This window comes from Cladophialophora immunda (genome assembly GCF_000835495.1).
Source record: "Cladophialophora immunda strain CBS 83496 unplaced genomic scaffold supercont1.1, whole genome shotgun sequence".
NCBI lineage: Eukaryota > Fungi > Ascomycota > Eurotiomycetes > Chaetothyriales > Herpotrichiellaceae > Cladophialophora > Cladophialophora immunda.
The window spans coordinates 7,488,824-7,503,174 of record NW_015622541.1 but is presented as its reverse complement, the minus strand read 5'-3'; the positions used below and the strand labels follow the sequence as shown (position 1 = coordinate 7,503,174).

General features: G+C 52.5%; 5 protein-coding genes across 5 annotated transcripts; 3 read left to right on the top strand and 2 right to left on the bottom strand.

Annotated features, from left to right (window-relative positions):
* Positions 1-3,970: 3,970 nt before the first annotated feature.
* On the top strand, positions 3,971-5,937 carry PV07_02204 (uncharacterized protein). The gene has a single exon (XM_016388801.1). It carries the CDS (start codon positions 4,040-4,042, stop codon positions 5,552-5,554), a length of 1,515 nt encoding a protein of 504 aa, XP_016255729.1. The 5' UTR covers positions 3,971-4,039; the 3' UTR covers positions 5,555-5,937.
* On the bottom strand, positions 5,286-7,921 carry PV07_02203 (uncharacterized protein). Its single transcript, XM_016388800.1, has 9 exons — positions 7,672-7,921; positions 7,415-7,616; positions 7,249-7,363; positions 6,987-7,183; positions 6,821-6,937; positions 6,453-6,755; positions 6,225-6,406; positions 5,876-6,171; positions 5,286-5,793 (listed from the first exon to the last, which is right to left on the bottom strand). The coding sequence occupies exons 2-9, from the start codon at positions 7,571-7,573 to the stop codon at positions 5,639-5,641; spliced, it is 1,524 nt and encodes a 507-aa protein (XP_016255728.1). The 5' UTR covers positions 7,574-7,616; positions 7,672-7,921; the 3' UTR covers positions 5,286-5,638.
* A 436-nt stretch (positions 7,922-8,357) lies between these two features.
* PV07_02202 (uncharacterized protein) lies at positions 8,358-10,295 on the top strand (the record flags this gene model as incomplete). Its single annotated transcript, XM_016388799.1, has 4 exons — positions 8,358-8,848; positions 8,899-9,649; positions 9,702-9,784; positions 9,851-10,295. 4 exons carry the CDS (start codon positions 8,358-8,360, stop codon positions 10,293-10,295), a joined length of 1,770 nt encoding a protein of 589 aa, XP_016255727.1.
* Positions 10,296-10,690: 395 nt separating this feature from the next.
* Positions 10,691-14,009, bottom strand: PV07_02200 (uncharacterized protein; the record flags this gene model as incomplete). Its single annotated transcript, XM_016388797.1, has 6 exons — positions 10,691-11,602; positions 11,657-11,746; positions 11,800-12,449; positions 12,497-13,463; positions 13,511-13,825; positions 13,878-14,009. 5 exons carry the CDS (start codon positions 14,007-14,009, stop codon positions 11,726-11,728), a joined length of 2,085 nt encoding a protein of 694 aa, XP_016255725.1. The 3' UTR covers positions 10,691-11,602; positions 11,657-11,725.
* Positions 10,781-11,674, top strand: PV07_02201 (uncharacterized protein; the record flags this gene model as incomplete). The annotated part of the gene is made up of 2 exons (XM_016388798.1): positions 10,781-11,334; positions 11,389-11,674. The coding sequence occupies 2 exons, from the start codon at positions 10,781-10,783 to the stop codon at positions 11,672-11,674; spliced, it is 840 nt and encodes a 279-aa protein (XP_016255726.1).
* Positions 14,010-14,351: the final 342 nt, after the last annotated feature.

Here is a 14,351-nt window from a genome sequence, read left to right as displayed (position 1 = left end):
ACGGGGGGTTACGGGATGAACATGGGGCTGGGAGATGCTTTTACGCTCGCAACCAAGCTGGAAGGGGCGATCCACGGCTATGGAGGCATTCATCTCCTGGATTCCTATCAGCAGGAAAGACGAGAAGTCGCCCTGATGAGTGTCGAGCGCGCGGGCTACCACCTGAACGTGCATCTCAAGATGAACGAGATGCTGGCGAACAACGGGCCCGAACACCTGGACGAAGACTCAGAGAAGGGCGAGGAGATCCGAAGGAAGATTCACGAGCACTATCAGACCCACGACGGCGAGAACCTCGACGTCGGGGTTGAGTTCGGATACCTCTACCACTCCAAGGTAATCATTCCCGAAGATCCTGCCACGGAGCCAAAGTTCGATCCCAGGAGGTATGTCCCGTCGACCTGGCCGGGACTGCGAGCTCCTCATATCTTTCTGCGAGATGGGACAGCCATATTCGACCTCTACGGCAAGCATTACACTCTTGTCCACTTCGCTGACGAAGGCGACTATGGCGCCAAGTTCCTAATCGCGAGCGCACAGGAACACAAGGTCCCACTCAAGCACCTCGAGCTGCGAGGAGAAGACCATGCGCGCAAAGTCTGGCAGAAGGACCTAGTTCTCGTGCGGCCGGATGGCCACGTTGCATGGAGAGGAGATTCAATCAGCACCAAGGCCGACGCTGTGTACATCATAGAGGTTGCAGTTGGACTTCGCAGCGTGGAGAATGGTCCGCCTTTGGAGACGGACCTAGAAAAGGAGAAGCAACGCCAGCCTTACTCAGGGACGAACGAGCTCTTCGTGCAATACCCGGATTACAAACTGGCCAAGAAGGGACAGTTTCAATGATAGATAGACAGTTACAGAATGATCCCTGTTGTCCTCTTAGCAATGAATGCCGCGTTTGATCTCGATTTTCAATGTTTTGTTCGTCTCGCTTCTTTAAATGTTTTATAAGGGCAGTGACGGCGAAAGCAGCTTTGCACGACAGCAGCTTTGCACGACAGCCACCCCGCTGAGTGATGCTTCATTTCTTGGAACAAGGAGTGCAATCGTCACCCAATTACTGGACTATCAGCTATATAAGTGGATGTGTTTTCGAGAGCAAAGTGTAAAACGTTCGCTCACACCACGGACACATCGATCTATTTGATGAACACCATTTTGTTCTTTATCCTCCCGATCTCGGAGATCTCGATCTCAACGACATCGCCGTCTTGAAGAGGAGCCGGAGGGTTTCGGACAATGCCTACACCACTGGGCGTCCCCGTCATGATCACTGTGCCCTTTCGAAGGGTCATCCCACGAGCCAAGTGTCTGATTATCGTCGGCACATCGAAAATCAAGTCGTCCGTCTTCCCGTTTTGTCTTAGATCACCATTGACCCAGGTCTTGAGAACCATACTTCCAGGGTCTTTGATGACACGCCGTGAGACCAGGACAGGGCCTATCGGCGCGAACTTATCAAAGGACTTTGCGTAGCCGTGCTGTCCACCGCCTTGATTCGGCTGTTGCCAAAAGCGAGAGGACACGTCGTTCCCAGCCGTATAACCCAGAACGTACTCCATTGGGTCATCGTCAGGGGACAGGCCTTTGACATCCTTCTCAATCACCACACAGAGCTCTCCCTCGTAGTCAAGGAGGGTGGCGTCTTTATGGATGGGAATATCTTCGAAGGGTCCCGCAAGCGCGTCTGGATGTATGGATTAGAGTCAGGGCAAAGGATTGTCAGCAGGGGCCAGAGCAGACCAGGATACTTCACAAACACGACAGGATACGGAGGAATGGGCATCTAGGGTGGATCTTAGTGTTAGTCTCGAAATCAGATCTTGAGCTGGCATTGTTCTAGGGATCTTGCCACATACGTTTCCTTCCTTCGCATGTTCTCGATAGTTGAGCCCAATGCCATCAATCATAGGCACGGAAGCCAAAGGAGACAAAACCTGCCAGAAACATGAGGCCCGTTCACGACACAGGTGAAGGCTGGAATTCACCTCAGATATTGTTGCAGTTTGTTCGGTCAAGTGGAAGTCTTCGTCCCAAGGGTCTGTGCCACTGTAGATTGGTACTACTTTCCCAACCAGCTCCGAATCCCATGGTATCTTGGCCGCTTCGCCCTGCTGAACATGTCCCTGGGGGTCCCGGAAGCGCACCAGTCGCTCAAATCGAGCCATTTGCGAGGACTGAAGAAGCGTTTCTTTGAGGTGGTTGTCTAGCTGTCCTTTTGGAATGACTACGGCAGCACGGTGGCCAGAAACTAGAAGATCTTGTACTAATTTGCTTTTCCCGACCCAGATCAACTCTTAGGAATCCTGTAAGGCCTAGCTGCTCACACACCGGAGCTACTATGCTCATCTCCCGCTGTGCATATCACTTAAGCTTGTTATGTTGAGGTCCTGGAATGCATTTCACCACGATTCCCCGAAGCTGGAGTGATAGAATCCGTCCGGGGTTTCGCGACTCCGAATCCCCGAAGAGCGCATCTCCCGGGATACTGAGCGGGTCCCAAAGCAGGCTCTGGGGATGCGACTCGAAAGCGATCTCGACAATGTCGAAGAACTATATCTATATTCGGTTGACAATCCTGAATAGTGCCGCCCAGCTCATTTCGTAACTCTACCTCTTCGCCACCCACCAGCCCGCAACCAAACACACCGTTGCTATCATGGTTATTGATCCCACCAGCGTGGGAAAGACGGTCAAGTCGCCCAACTACTTCGCCCACGTCGTCTTGCAGACCAACAACCTCAAGCCGATGGTGGACCACTACAAGAAGTTCCTGAACGCCCACGCGAGCTATGAGAACGAATTCGCCAGCTTCCTCACCTACGACGAAGAGCACCACCGCATCGCCATCATCCAGGTTCCCGCCCTGGCTCCCAAGGACCCGAAACGGACGGGCCTGCACCACATGGCCTTCACCTACAACAACCTGGAGGACTTCGCGGTCGCCTACCTCCAGCGCAAGGCCAACGGAATCGAACCGGTCTGGTGCGTCAACCACGGCCCCACCACGAGCATGTACTACGACGACCCGGACGGGAACCGCACCGAGATCCAGATCGACAACTTCGACACCTCAGAAGGGTCGAGTGCGTTCATGGCGTCGCCGCTGTTCGACGAGAACCCGATCGGGACCGATTTCGATCCCAGCGACCTGATCAAACGACTGAACGACGGCGAGGACCACGCGTCCATCAAGAAGCGGATCGAGATCGGCCCTCGTGGACTTCCGGTGCATTAAACCGTATCGTCGAAGCGAATTAAGTACACGCTTCAAGGATCTCGCGTTATTGGACTATAAGCGAGTTCATGGGTCAAAATCAATGGCATTCTCTACTCACTACTGCCCATAGTTGCACCGAAGCAGTCTTTTGTTCGCTGGCATCATGCTGTAAGACAAGTGTAATATTTCGCACACCTGGGCTTCAGAAATAGCTTCTCAGATAGAAGTCCCAACACTGTGGATCTAAGTAGTTGAGGGTCTGATACTTCAAGAGGCTTGCGTTCGGTCACCCTGTGCTCAGACAAGGGCGGAATAAGGTCATAAGAGAGCTTAGTCACTCATTGATTGATCTCAAGATGATTCAAAGTAGTATGGCTTTGCTTGTGTCCTGTTGGATTGGCAGGATCGTGAATAGGTCATGGATTGGTCTGTCTGCCTGTACCTGCCCTCAGGCCAGGTCTGATCGTCTATATACAAAATGCTAGGTGCCAGGAAGACCTCTCCTGAGTCCTGCCATGTCGCAAGACCTCCTGGCACTAGGCGCAATCAGGTAACGCCTGAAGCGCACGTAAAACGGCAACTGTCTCAGGCGCAACATGTCCCTACACGGTGTGGTATATATCTCAACGACCGCAGCACTAGCGTGGTGGAGTGAGGCTGAACGAGGCTGGCGTCGTGACATCATGTGTTACATTGGTCCAAGGGGTTCAGAAATCGCCACTCTCTGATGCACCTACGACAAAACATTGAGGGCTTCCCAGTCGACTTTGTTCAGACTGTCCACTACATACCATTCTTGTCAAGCACTTAAAAAATATGGCAGAAGTCGCCGCAGGCTTATATGCCGTGGAAACGGTCTTCGAGGGAGCGGCTCTAGGCGCGTTCGCAGTATCTCGACCTACTGCTCCATTACATCTCGGCTTTCGCAAGCTCTCCTTGCCAGTCGAAATTGGTGACCAACTGGCTCGATCGGGGCACACCTTCAATATTGTGAAGGGCAAGGCGTATATAATTGGCGGCTATTCCGACTCCAACCTTTCTTCCGCTTCACTGCGGCTTGAGAAGAACCAGACTCCAGGGGACAACGCCGTCCTTGCCTTGACCTTGCCGGTTGCATCTTCTACAGATGGTGAAGGTGATGTATCGCCCTGCGACTACGAGGTCATAAGCCCCACGTACAAGGACGCCGGTCGCCCGCTTGCGCCACAGTCGGGGACAGCTCAATCCGAAGTCATCACTCGCTCCCAATGTCTTCTCAGGAGGACAGGACACTCGACAGTTGCTGTTGGCGATAAGCTATACATCTGGGGCGGCAACGCCACATCAGATGTGCCTGCCGAAGACTTCGCCAACCACTTCGTCGTCTTCGATACCTTGACCAGCACATATGAGCTCCTCAAGGTCGATATCTCCCGTTGTGCCGACGGCATGCCATCCCCTCGAACAAATCATGCAGCATGTTCGTCTCCCCATCCAATACCCAACCGGCCTCGCGAAGGAATCAGACCGCATGGCGAAGGCACCATCTTCATCCACGGCGGCGCCTTGAGTGACGAAGATCAAAGCCCGCTGAGAGACACATGGGCACTCGACATTGGGACGCGCGTGTGGACCCGACTGCCGGATATCCCAGCGCCTGGACCTTCTGAAGTAGCCAACGAAGGCAGATTGGCGTTTATAGATGGCCGACTATGGCGGCTGGGCGACGGGTTCGGACGAGTCATGTTCCTGGACGTTGAAGATAGCGATCGCTTTTCGGGCGCCGATTCCGTTAAATGGCAGGTCATCGAGTTCGGGACAGACGCCACGCATCAGGATGGCGCAACCGAAGGTCCAAAACCTACCCCGGGCACTGGTGATGCATTATCCCTTCCCATTCCCCGCATCTCTGCCAATGTCCTCCCCGTAACAACCGGGTCCGGTAGGCAATACCTGCTGTATTTCATGGGCCGGGAACTCAAGACGGGCGTGCTCAATGATTTTTGGTCTTTCCAAATCCCTTCCAAGGAGAACACCGCAGCCAGTTTGAAAGACTCCATTCGTGACGCGGTGGCAAGTCGAGGGATGGAGTTGTGGAGTTCGGGGAAGTTCCGTTGGGCAAGGTGCGAGATTGAGACTGAAGTTGGTGTTGACGAAGACGACATGGAGAAGAGAGAGGGGAAGGACAGCAAAGAGAAGAGCACGGCAACATGGCAGGAAGGAGCAGGCCTTCATTCATTTGCTAGTGATGTCTGGAGCGATCAGGGCGGGAATGTGTTCGTGATTTGGGGAGTAAAGAGAGGAGAAGGAGGCCGTGCAGTTGTTCAGGGGTGGTTTGTTACAGTCAACTGAAGGGGAGAAGAGCTCTCTTACAAGCTGACTTCAACAACGCTGACTGCCAACATCTCGCAACACACCTGTCAGGCAGCGGATCCGCTACTCTTTCTCGATAACTTGCCCTCCCAATTCCTTCTCGCCGCTAACAGGAATTTCTACCTGTGCAGCACGGATACTGGCGGCAGCAATCGGGCTGAACATGAGGTTGATCTCCTCCAACGTCTTGTCTTTCGTCTCCTCCATCAGAAAATACGCTGTAAAGGAATCAGCATTTTGCCCACACCACGCTGCATAGTCCCTGCTCTTCTAGAGGGCTCTTATAGAGGAAAAACTTACCGTATGGGAAAGCAAGGGCGTTGAAGATGATGTAGAGAATGAATATCTTGTACCCTGTTGCCTCAAACGATATCGGGCCCGTAAAAACCGTCAAGAATGTAAAGAGCCAGGTCGTGATGCCCGCCACGCCGAGGCCGACGTGGCGCATGTGCAGTGGCAGGATTTCGGACGGATAGAGCCAGCTCATTGGAAGCATGCCGAAGGCGAAACCGAAGAAGAAGACGATCAACATCACCATGCCAGCCCATCCGGCCGCTTTGGTGCCGATGGAGATTGAAATGGTGAAACCCGTCATACTGAGAAAAGTGAGTTTGCCACACACTTCCCCTAAGGGTGCAGAAGGACTTACCCAACAGTGCATATCACAGTACCAATCATGAGCGTAGGTCTTCGCCCCCAGCGCTCGATTGTGAACATTCCACAAGTAGTGAATATGGCCCACGCCACTTGAATGATGGACGCGACCATAATAGACGTCAGAGCGTCAAATTTCAGGTCAATGCCGAACAGGGTATTCGTATATGGCACGATCTGAAAACGTCAATATGTGGGGCCATTCCAGGAGACATTGACATACGATGTTGAGACCACTCATCTCCTGCAGCATCATAATGAAGAAGCACAAGCGCAGCCGCCTTCCGAGCTTCAAATCGGTCGTATCCCAGAACATTGCCCCGATGCACTGTTTAAACAGAGCAAAGCCTTTTTCCTCGCGTTTCTCCTCGTCATCTACCTCTGCTTTGAGAGCGTCATAGGTGTCCTGCACTAATTGCGAATGTTCAGATGCGTTGTACACACGTGCCAATATGTTGGTGGCCTCCTTGTCGTAACCTTGAGCATACAACCATCTGGGCGATTCGGGGAGTAAGAAGATCGTAAGCTGTATCGCACTTAGCACATCTCCAGGCACATGAGGAGCCTGTCAAGGACAATTTAGGTACGTACTGCAGTGAAAATGTCGAAGGTGCCTTGGAAAGCGACCGGAAAGCGCCATATGAGCTCCTGATTCGTAGTGTGCTTGAGAAGCCCAAATATCATCCAGTCGGCTATCACGATGCCAATCTGCGCAGGATTACCGAGCTGTCCATTCAAGTGTGCACACAATGCTTACCACTGCGAGAGTAAATAGTGCAGCTATCAGAATGCCACGCCTGTTGGGCCTTGCAATCTCAGAGATCAACAGAGGGATTGTGCAGCTGATGAAGCCCACGCCTATGCCAGCGACCACCCGGCCAGCAATCATCTGCCCCAGGCTGAATGATGCGGCTTGTAGGGCTGCACCAATTATGAGCAAGCAGCATCCAATAACTATGGGATGATGTGAGCAGGGACCCTTCTCTCTTTCAATGTTCCTTTCGATATTCTGCACTTACATATAAGCCAGCGCCGGCCGAGGCGGTAGCCGAAGACCAGTGTGACAATGCTTCCAACGATGGCGCCAATAGAGAATATGGCGATGATGCATCCGATAATGAGAGGATCGGTGGTCTGTTCTCCAATCAGCCGGGGTAGTAAATTAGTGAGGTGGAAATCAATTACACCCATATGTTCAAGGAATGACGGATTGCCCGACAGCGCCCCCAGCACGGCTTGATCATAGCCGAACATGATAAACGCAATGCCGCAGACAACCATATAAGCTGTGACAAGCACATCGCCCCGCAGGCTTTTAACACCAAGGAAGTTTGGATGCCACATGGCGATGACTGAACTGCTTGACGAGAGGTCACAAAGCTGGCTCCTGCTCGATTGATACGTAAGTCAAAGAAGCTGCGAGACAGCAGATGCCGGCGTACTTATAATATGGACTTCCAACTCAGGAAGTGCCTTTGCTTCCGACAAGCGCGAATCTGGGGAAGCTATTCCTCCTCCGCGCTGGGGAAGCATGCATGGCCATGGAAAGAGAGTCCATGGCCCAGGCCCAAAGCTCTGTTCCAGTTCTCTGGCCGGCTTGGACGATTTCGCTTCTGCCACTCACATAGTCGAGGTCTGAGTATTTTCGGAAGCGAGCATCAGGGGCAAGCATGGCAAACTAGCCGATTGAATTTGAATGTGATGGAGAAACATGGACTTAGTGAACATCGCTTCCGCTGACAATCATGAAGGTTGCTCGCGCCGTCGGAAGCGTCCACGTGATCGGTTCCTGTCCAGGGGTTGAGCAGCAAGCCATCAACCATCATTCTCGTTTTCCCGATCCTGCAGTTGGATGGACTACAGACTGGATTTCAAAGCGACCCTATGGAGCGAACATTTTGGACTTCACGGGTGGCCCCTGGCCCGGGGAGTTCATGGTCAATGCCCTCTTCCTTGTTGAGCAGCCTAGAGACCTGGTCCTACTCGATTCCGAGATGGCCACTGGCCTCCGTTGATCGACGCAGGTGGGTGCCAGCAATCGATAAAATTGAGGCGAGAGTCGTCTGCAGAAATGGCGTTCATACTGCTGCTCGACCTCTTGCATGATCTGGAAGTCCCAGCTTGAGCCATGTCTACCGAAGCGATCACCATCTCACCAACGTACCAGAGCAGACTCGCTCGAGGCGCCATGAATGGCAACACCTTCCGTCACGATGTCCACCCGTGCGGCTCAATCCCCAAGGAGGCGAAGCAGATACTCGTCAGACATCTTCTCGAAAACCCAAGCCTCGATATACCCTCCCAGGTGTCCAGAAACGTATCAGCTGTCACGTTCACCCCGGAAGCCGGCCCTTTCATGCCTACACCCATGAAGATGAGTGAATCCGTCTCTGCACTCTGGGCATGCATCGGCCTGTTTGCCAGTGCTATTTCGCAAGAGCGCTATAGTGTGCCGGTGCCAAAGAGTATCCAAGTGGATGTGCACTCAGCTACTCTCATGTTGATGTCATTAGCTCTCTTTGAGATCGAGGGCTGTGGCCAGGGCGAAGCAGCGCAGAGGGTGGAGTATATTGACAAGGGCCGAATCTCTGAAACGTACAGGGCCATGGCGACAAATATGTAGACGCATTCTCTCAAGTCACGAAGGACATCACGCTGACCTTGCAAAGATATAAGACCGCTAATGGCCGATACTTCCAACTTCATGGCAGCCTTGACACAACGCCTGTGCTCCATATGCTCGGCCTGGCGCAGAACCGCCCCGACTTGGAAGGAGCACAGTTCCGTGACAAGGCCAAGCAAGTATACAGAGCCGCGGTTGCGGAAAGGGATAGTGCCGCCCTCGAAATCGAAGTTAATGAGCGATGGCGCCAGCCAGGTGTGACCTGCCTCACTTTGCAAGAATACACCGAAACGCCGCATGGCCGGTCAAACATCAAGGAGCCTTTATACACTATAGACGCTGTACACGAGTCCCTCCCGCCCGTCGCGTGGCCAAACCAGGAAAGTCCTCGTGGTCCACTGGCTGGAATCAAAGTCCTCGATCTTACAAAAGTGATCGCCGGACCGACCATAACGCGAATTCTCGCCCTCCTGGGCGCGGACGTCCTGCGCATTTCCACAGACACCAAGCCCGATGCGGGATTCGCCCTGTACGACGGTCAACTCGGGAAGCGAGACGCCAATCTCGACTTGAAGACCGTCCAGGGGAAGGCTAGCTTCACGGCCCTTCTGGAAGACGCCGACGTCATCGTGGATGGGTATAGGCCCGGAGTTCTCGAGAAGCTGGGTTTTAGTGGCGCGTGGATGCAAGAGTTGGCGCGGCGGAGAGGGAAAGGCATCGTCTATTGCCGGGAGAACTGCTACGGCTGGAACGGCGAATGGAGTGGCCGCGCAGGATACCAGCAGATTTCCGACTGTGTAGGGCGTTTATGTCTCTCGACCATGCTGGCACTGCTGATTTGATCAATAGGTGACGGGAGCTGCGTGGGAGCAGGGCAAGTTCCTTGAGCTCGATGAGCCGGTCGTCCCACTACTTCCCAATTCCGATTACCAGTAAGTCACATACACTTACCCTCCCTCAGTCGACAGTTAGTGACAAGGAGCTTCTCTCTCCTCCAGAACGGGACTCGTGGGTGGAATAGCAGTGATGCAAGCTCTGATGAAAAGGGCTACTTCGGGAGGTTCCTACAACGTTTTCGTCTCCCTCAACCAGTTCAACAACTGGTATCTTCGATCTGTGGGTCTGCAAGGTGAAGAGACTCAGGCTGCCATACGAGCGTTGTATCCGGAATTTCTGCCCAGGCATGACATGGACATTTTCGAGTTGATCTCGAGGACGTTGGAAGCCACCAGGACTGCAAACGGGGATGGAAAGGGTCAACTTTTCGATCCGGCGCGGTTCACCACGGGTTCTATCAGATGGGGCAAAGAAGGAGAAGTCGCCCAGTATCTTGACTGGAGGAGAATCGTGGTGGTGAAAACTGATGGTGCGGACGACGGGGTTGTGTTCGGCTTCGAGAACGGGTCTTGTATGCCAGGCTCGGATCAGCCGAGATGGCATTAATTTGTAGCAACGTGGCAGAACAGGAGCTTTGCCAATAGGTTTCTGATATATTCGAGTATGGTGCTTGAGCATCAGTCTCCTTGGGATTCTTTGAATGTTCAGCCTCCATTGGGATATGACGATACAGCAGCCAGCCGGTATGGTGACAGCATCAAACTTCTCGGATCTATTTTGAGCGCAGACTCAAGTTGTAAAGTCCGCTTGTCGCAAGCCTTAACTCCTGCGTCATAAGTCGTAGATCGCGAGCTGCAAATGATACGATGGAGCGCGTTTGTCTGATATCGCGTACGCCATGCCACCCAAGAAATCCGACAGGGAGCGGGACGGAACCGAGCAAAGACCGATCTTACCTCCGCGACCACCTGATATAAATCTGGAAAGGGTATGTGAGTATTGGATGTAGCCATTATCCCAAGGCACTGCTACACACTCAAACTCACGGCTCCAACTCATCAGTATTTCTAGTGTTGAAGATCGACACACAAATGGCACCACGGACGTTCCTAGTGACTGGCACGTCCAGCGGTTTCGGCAACAATTTGGTCCAGGAGATCCTCTCCCAGGGCGATAACGTCGTTGCAACCTCCCGGGACGTGACACAGCTGAACTTTGCCAACTCCATGTCGGACAACTTCTTAGCGGTTCCCTTAGACGTCACCGATCCGGCCTCCGTCGAGAACGCCTTCAAGCAGGCTGTGTCCTTTTTTGGCCGCATCGACGTCGTGGTCAACAACGCTGGCTTCGGCCTCTGCGGGCCCATGGAGGAGCTCGACAACGAGCAGATTCGTCAGCAAATGGAGGTGAATTTCTTTGGATGCCTCAACGTCACGAGAACAGCCGTCCGGGTGATGCGCGAACAGACGCCAAGCGGCGGGTTGATCCAGCAGATCTCCAGTATGGCGGGGTTGAAGGGCATGCCCACGTTCAGTGTATACTGTGCGACAAAATGGGCGCTGGAGGGATTTTCGGAAGCAGTTGCTGCTGAAATGAAACCAGAATGGGGCGTCAGGTTCATGATCGTCGAGCCCGGAGGCTTCCGGTGAGCGGATCCATTTTGCGATATAATGCACAAGAAGCTGACTCTATTCGATAGCACGAACTGGGCCGGGCCATCGATGAGCTTCCCAAAGTTGCGACTTGCAGCTTATGACCATCTCGACGCTAAGGAGAGGATGCGGAAACGGCATGGCACTCAGGTTGGTGATCCTGTCAAAGCTGGCAAGGCGTTATACAAATTAGCCGTGATGGAGAACCCACCGTCGAGGGTTACTCTGGGATCCGATGCATATCAAGTTGCCATGGGAAAGCTGGAGGAGTATCAGTCGTATACAGCGTTGAAGGACTTCTCCCACAGCACGGACATTGACAACGAGCAATGACGGACGTGGGAGCCTCATCATGAACGTAAACTTGATCGCAATTTCGTTACTTCATCCACTCGAAAAGCAGCCCTGTGTTTCTTGAGTTATCGAGTAAATAAATACTTAACCTTGGATTCACATACCTCAAAGGCCCATTCATGCATTACGGATGTGAAATCGATCCCTTCCAGGTCAAAACAGTCGAAGTCGTAAGAGATTTCGTGAGCTTCGTGGCGTCCGATAGTCTTGTCCACCAAGTTTGGATCTTCTTCTGCCAGGTCGAGCTCTCTGACTGTTTCATCCTCGAACATTTCAGGTGTGATAGACAGATCAAGGTCCGGCGGCGCAGTTACAAGATATGTTGAAACCCCTGTCATCACAGCCAAATCGGCATCGGAATACGCCTTGCGAAGACCCCGAAGTGACTCTTCTGCCGTATATGATACCTGACTCAGTATCCCTAGCGCGGCAAACAATGGAGCGGCCATGATTTCCGCAACTTGCTTCGTCAACGACATGCCCCGGAACAGATGTAGCACAGAATATGATGCCCTCGAAATTCCGTTCCTGGTGTGCTCAGGATACGGATCTTTGAGGAAGATGCTACTTGCCTCGGCTCCAGCATCAGCGTCGCCTTGCAGCAACATGAGATTGGTGAGATTGACAACAGCTCGAGTAGATGAGAGCCTGCAGGCTCCAATATCGATGAAAGTTTCCGTTGCCACCTCGTGTAGGGTTTCAAGGACATCGACCAGGATGAGCACCCCTAGGTGGAAATGCAAGGCTAAAATGACTTTGCAGGAAGTCAGCACAAAATTCAGGTGCAGCAGCATGTCTTACAGTAGCTCAATCGCGACTTCTGCGAAAGAAGAATCCAATCCCTTGCACACTGATTGAAAAAAGGGTCGAAGACGTCTTCGAACCGGGCCATCTCTTCAGCTGCACTGTTCACAAGAACTTCTAAGGGCGATTCGACAGTTTGATAGAATAAATAATCCTGAATCCGAGAAACTGATTTCCAAAAAAGCGTCTTGCAAGCAGCTCCGTGTTGAATCATGGTCATCACTATTTCATCCGTTAAAGGCGCCTTCGAGGTCGGGATTGATCCGTAAGTGGTGCGAAACATCTCGGTCTGGTCTTTGATTGGACTCCACACCTGCGCTTCACCCTGAAGTCCAGGAAGCAAGACAGATGGCTGGCACCTGGTTAGAGACCGAGATCCGTCTATTACAACACCAAACCAGTATGCTGTGTCTTCAAGATGTTTCAATTCCTTGTGAGCTTGCGCTGTAGACGAGGTATCTTGCAGTTGCGAATTGTTCTCGTTCCTTCTCCCATGTTGTCTTGCTATGGTAGACGACCTGGCTCTGAGTTGGAAGTATTGGCGCAGTGACATCTCAAAACAGTGGTCAGCGATGCATCGTTGTTTGTTCTTGGTCGATGCCGGAGTAGTTCCAAAGAGGTAAAGAGCCAATATCGAACGATAACTTGGTCGGGTAAGCACTCGGAGGACGTCCTTGTGAGCTCTTTCCCAGATACGCTCCAGAAAGTATTCCTTCGCCAAGGTCAATGCGCGGACATCCGAGGCGTTCCCCCTGCCGAATCGACTGACGGGTAACCATCGAGCAGAGAATGCGTGTACTGCACTGATTAGGGCCTGATTGATGATGGCATTCTGGTCTTCTGTATCTTCATCATCAAGTAGCATGTTAGGGAAAGCCGTGATGTGTGTCGTTGAATCATCGGGGCGAGAAGGCGTAAGGCTGTCGAGGGTTACCATTAGCCTTGACACCAATGTTTTCGGAGCCTGCATCTGTCAGCTCTGCTAAATTTATGAGAGGGGAAATGAGGTACCGTATCAAGAGTTTTGAGAGGGTTGCAATCATTCCCTATCCATAGGCCTAACTGAGGCTCGAATAGAGTTGTGAATATGTCCCATAGAACATTATGCAAGGTTAATGCCTGCTGCCGACGACTGATGGCAGTTGCTGGATCGGCTTCCGACAGAGTGGTGATTGTAGTTTGCGAGGCTGCCGCGCTTTCTGCATTCTCAGAATGTGCAATGTCTGAGGTTGCAACACTCGTTGTATGAACGTGTTGTTGGACTCCCGCACCATTCGATTTCATATGCTGGCGCTTGCTCCGACCACCACGGCTCTGCTCAATCCACTACAGGCGTCAGACGCTGAGTTCAAGATAACTCACAGATTACAACACTTACCTTCGAGCTGCAAACCTTGTGGCGCCGCACGCAATTTGTGCATGGGCCATCGCAAGTGGCCGCATCGCAGCCAACTCGAGACTTTCTGCAGGCGTCACAGCTGGTGAATTGTCTTCGCTGGGTCACGGCCATGTACGAAGCGATTGGGTCATATCAGCTTGCCGAATTACAGAGGAGCAGGTTGTGAGTACAAGGTTGTGACTGTGACATTCATGGTTAGAGCATTGGCAATAATGAGGGATGAAGGAAGATTGGAAGTTCTGGAGCGAGTAATTAATTCCAGCAAGTTTACGTCGTCCGTCCGACAAAAGCCAAGCACCTGCCATGGCTCCGTATTACTGGACACTTTGACGAACCTCCCGGTGCTTTCTCGGGTTGAATGCTTAAGAAGGCCCCTATGATTTAAGTAGTAGGGCGCCCACTGACCCCCGGCAAACGCAGGCGAGACTGATTTAAGTAGAAAATGACATGCCT

Coding starts and splice junctions, on each gene's coding strand:
- PV07_02204 (XM_016388801.1), top strand. CDS start 4,040: ATGGCAGAAGTCGCCGCAGGCTTATATGCCGTGGAAACGGTCTTCGAG.
- PV07_02203 (XM_016388800.1), bottom strand. CDS start 7,573: ATGTGGCATCCAAACTTCCTTGGTGTTAAAAGCCTGCGGGGCGATGTG. Junction 6,938..6,986: donor CACTATTTACTCTCGCAGTG/GTAAGCATTGTG, acceptor AATCCTGCGCAG/ATTGGCATCGTGATAGCCGA. Junction 6,172..6,224: donor ACTGTGATATGCACTGTTGG/GTAAGTCCTTCT, acceptor CACTTTTCTCAG/TATGACGGGTTTCACCATTT.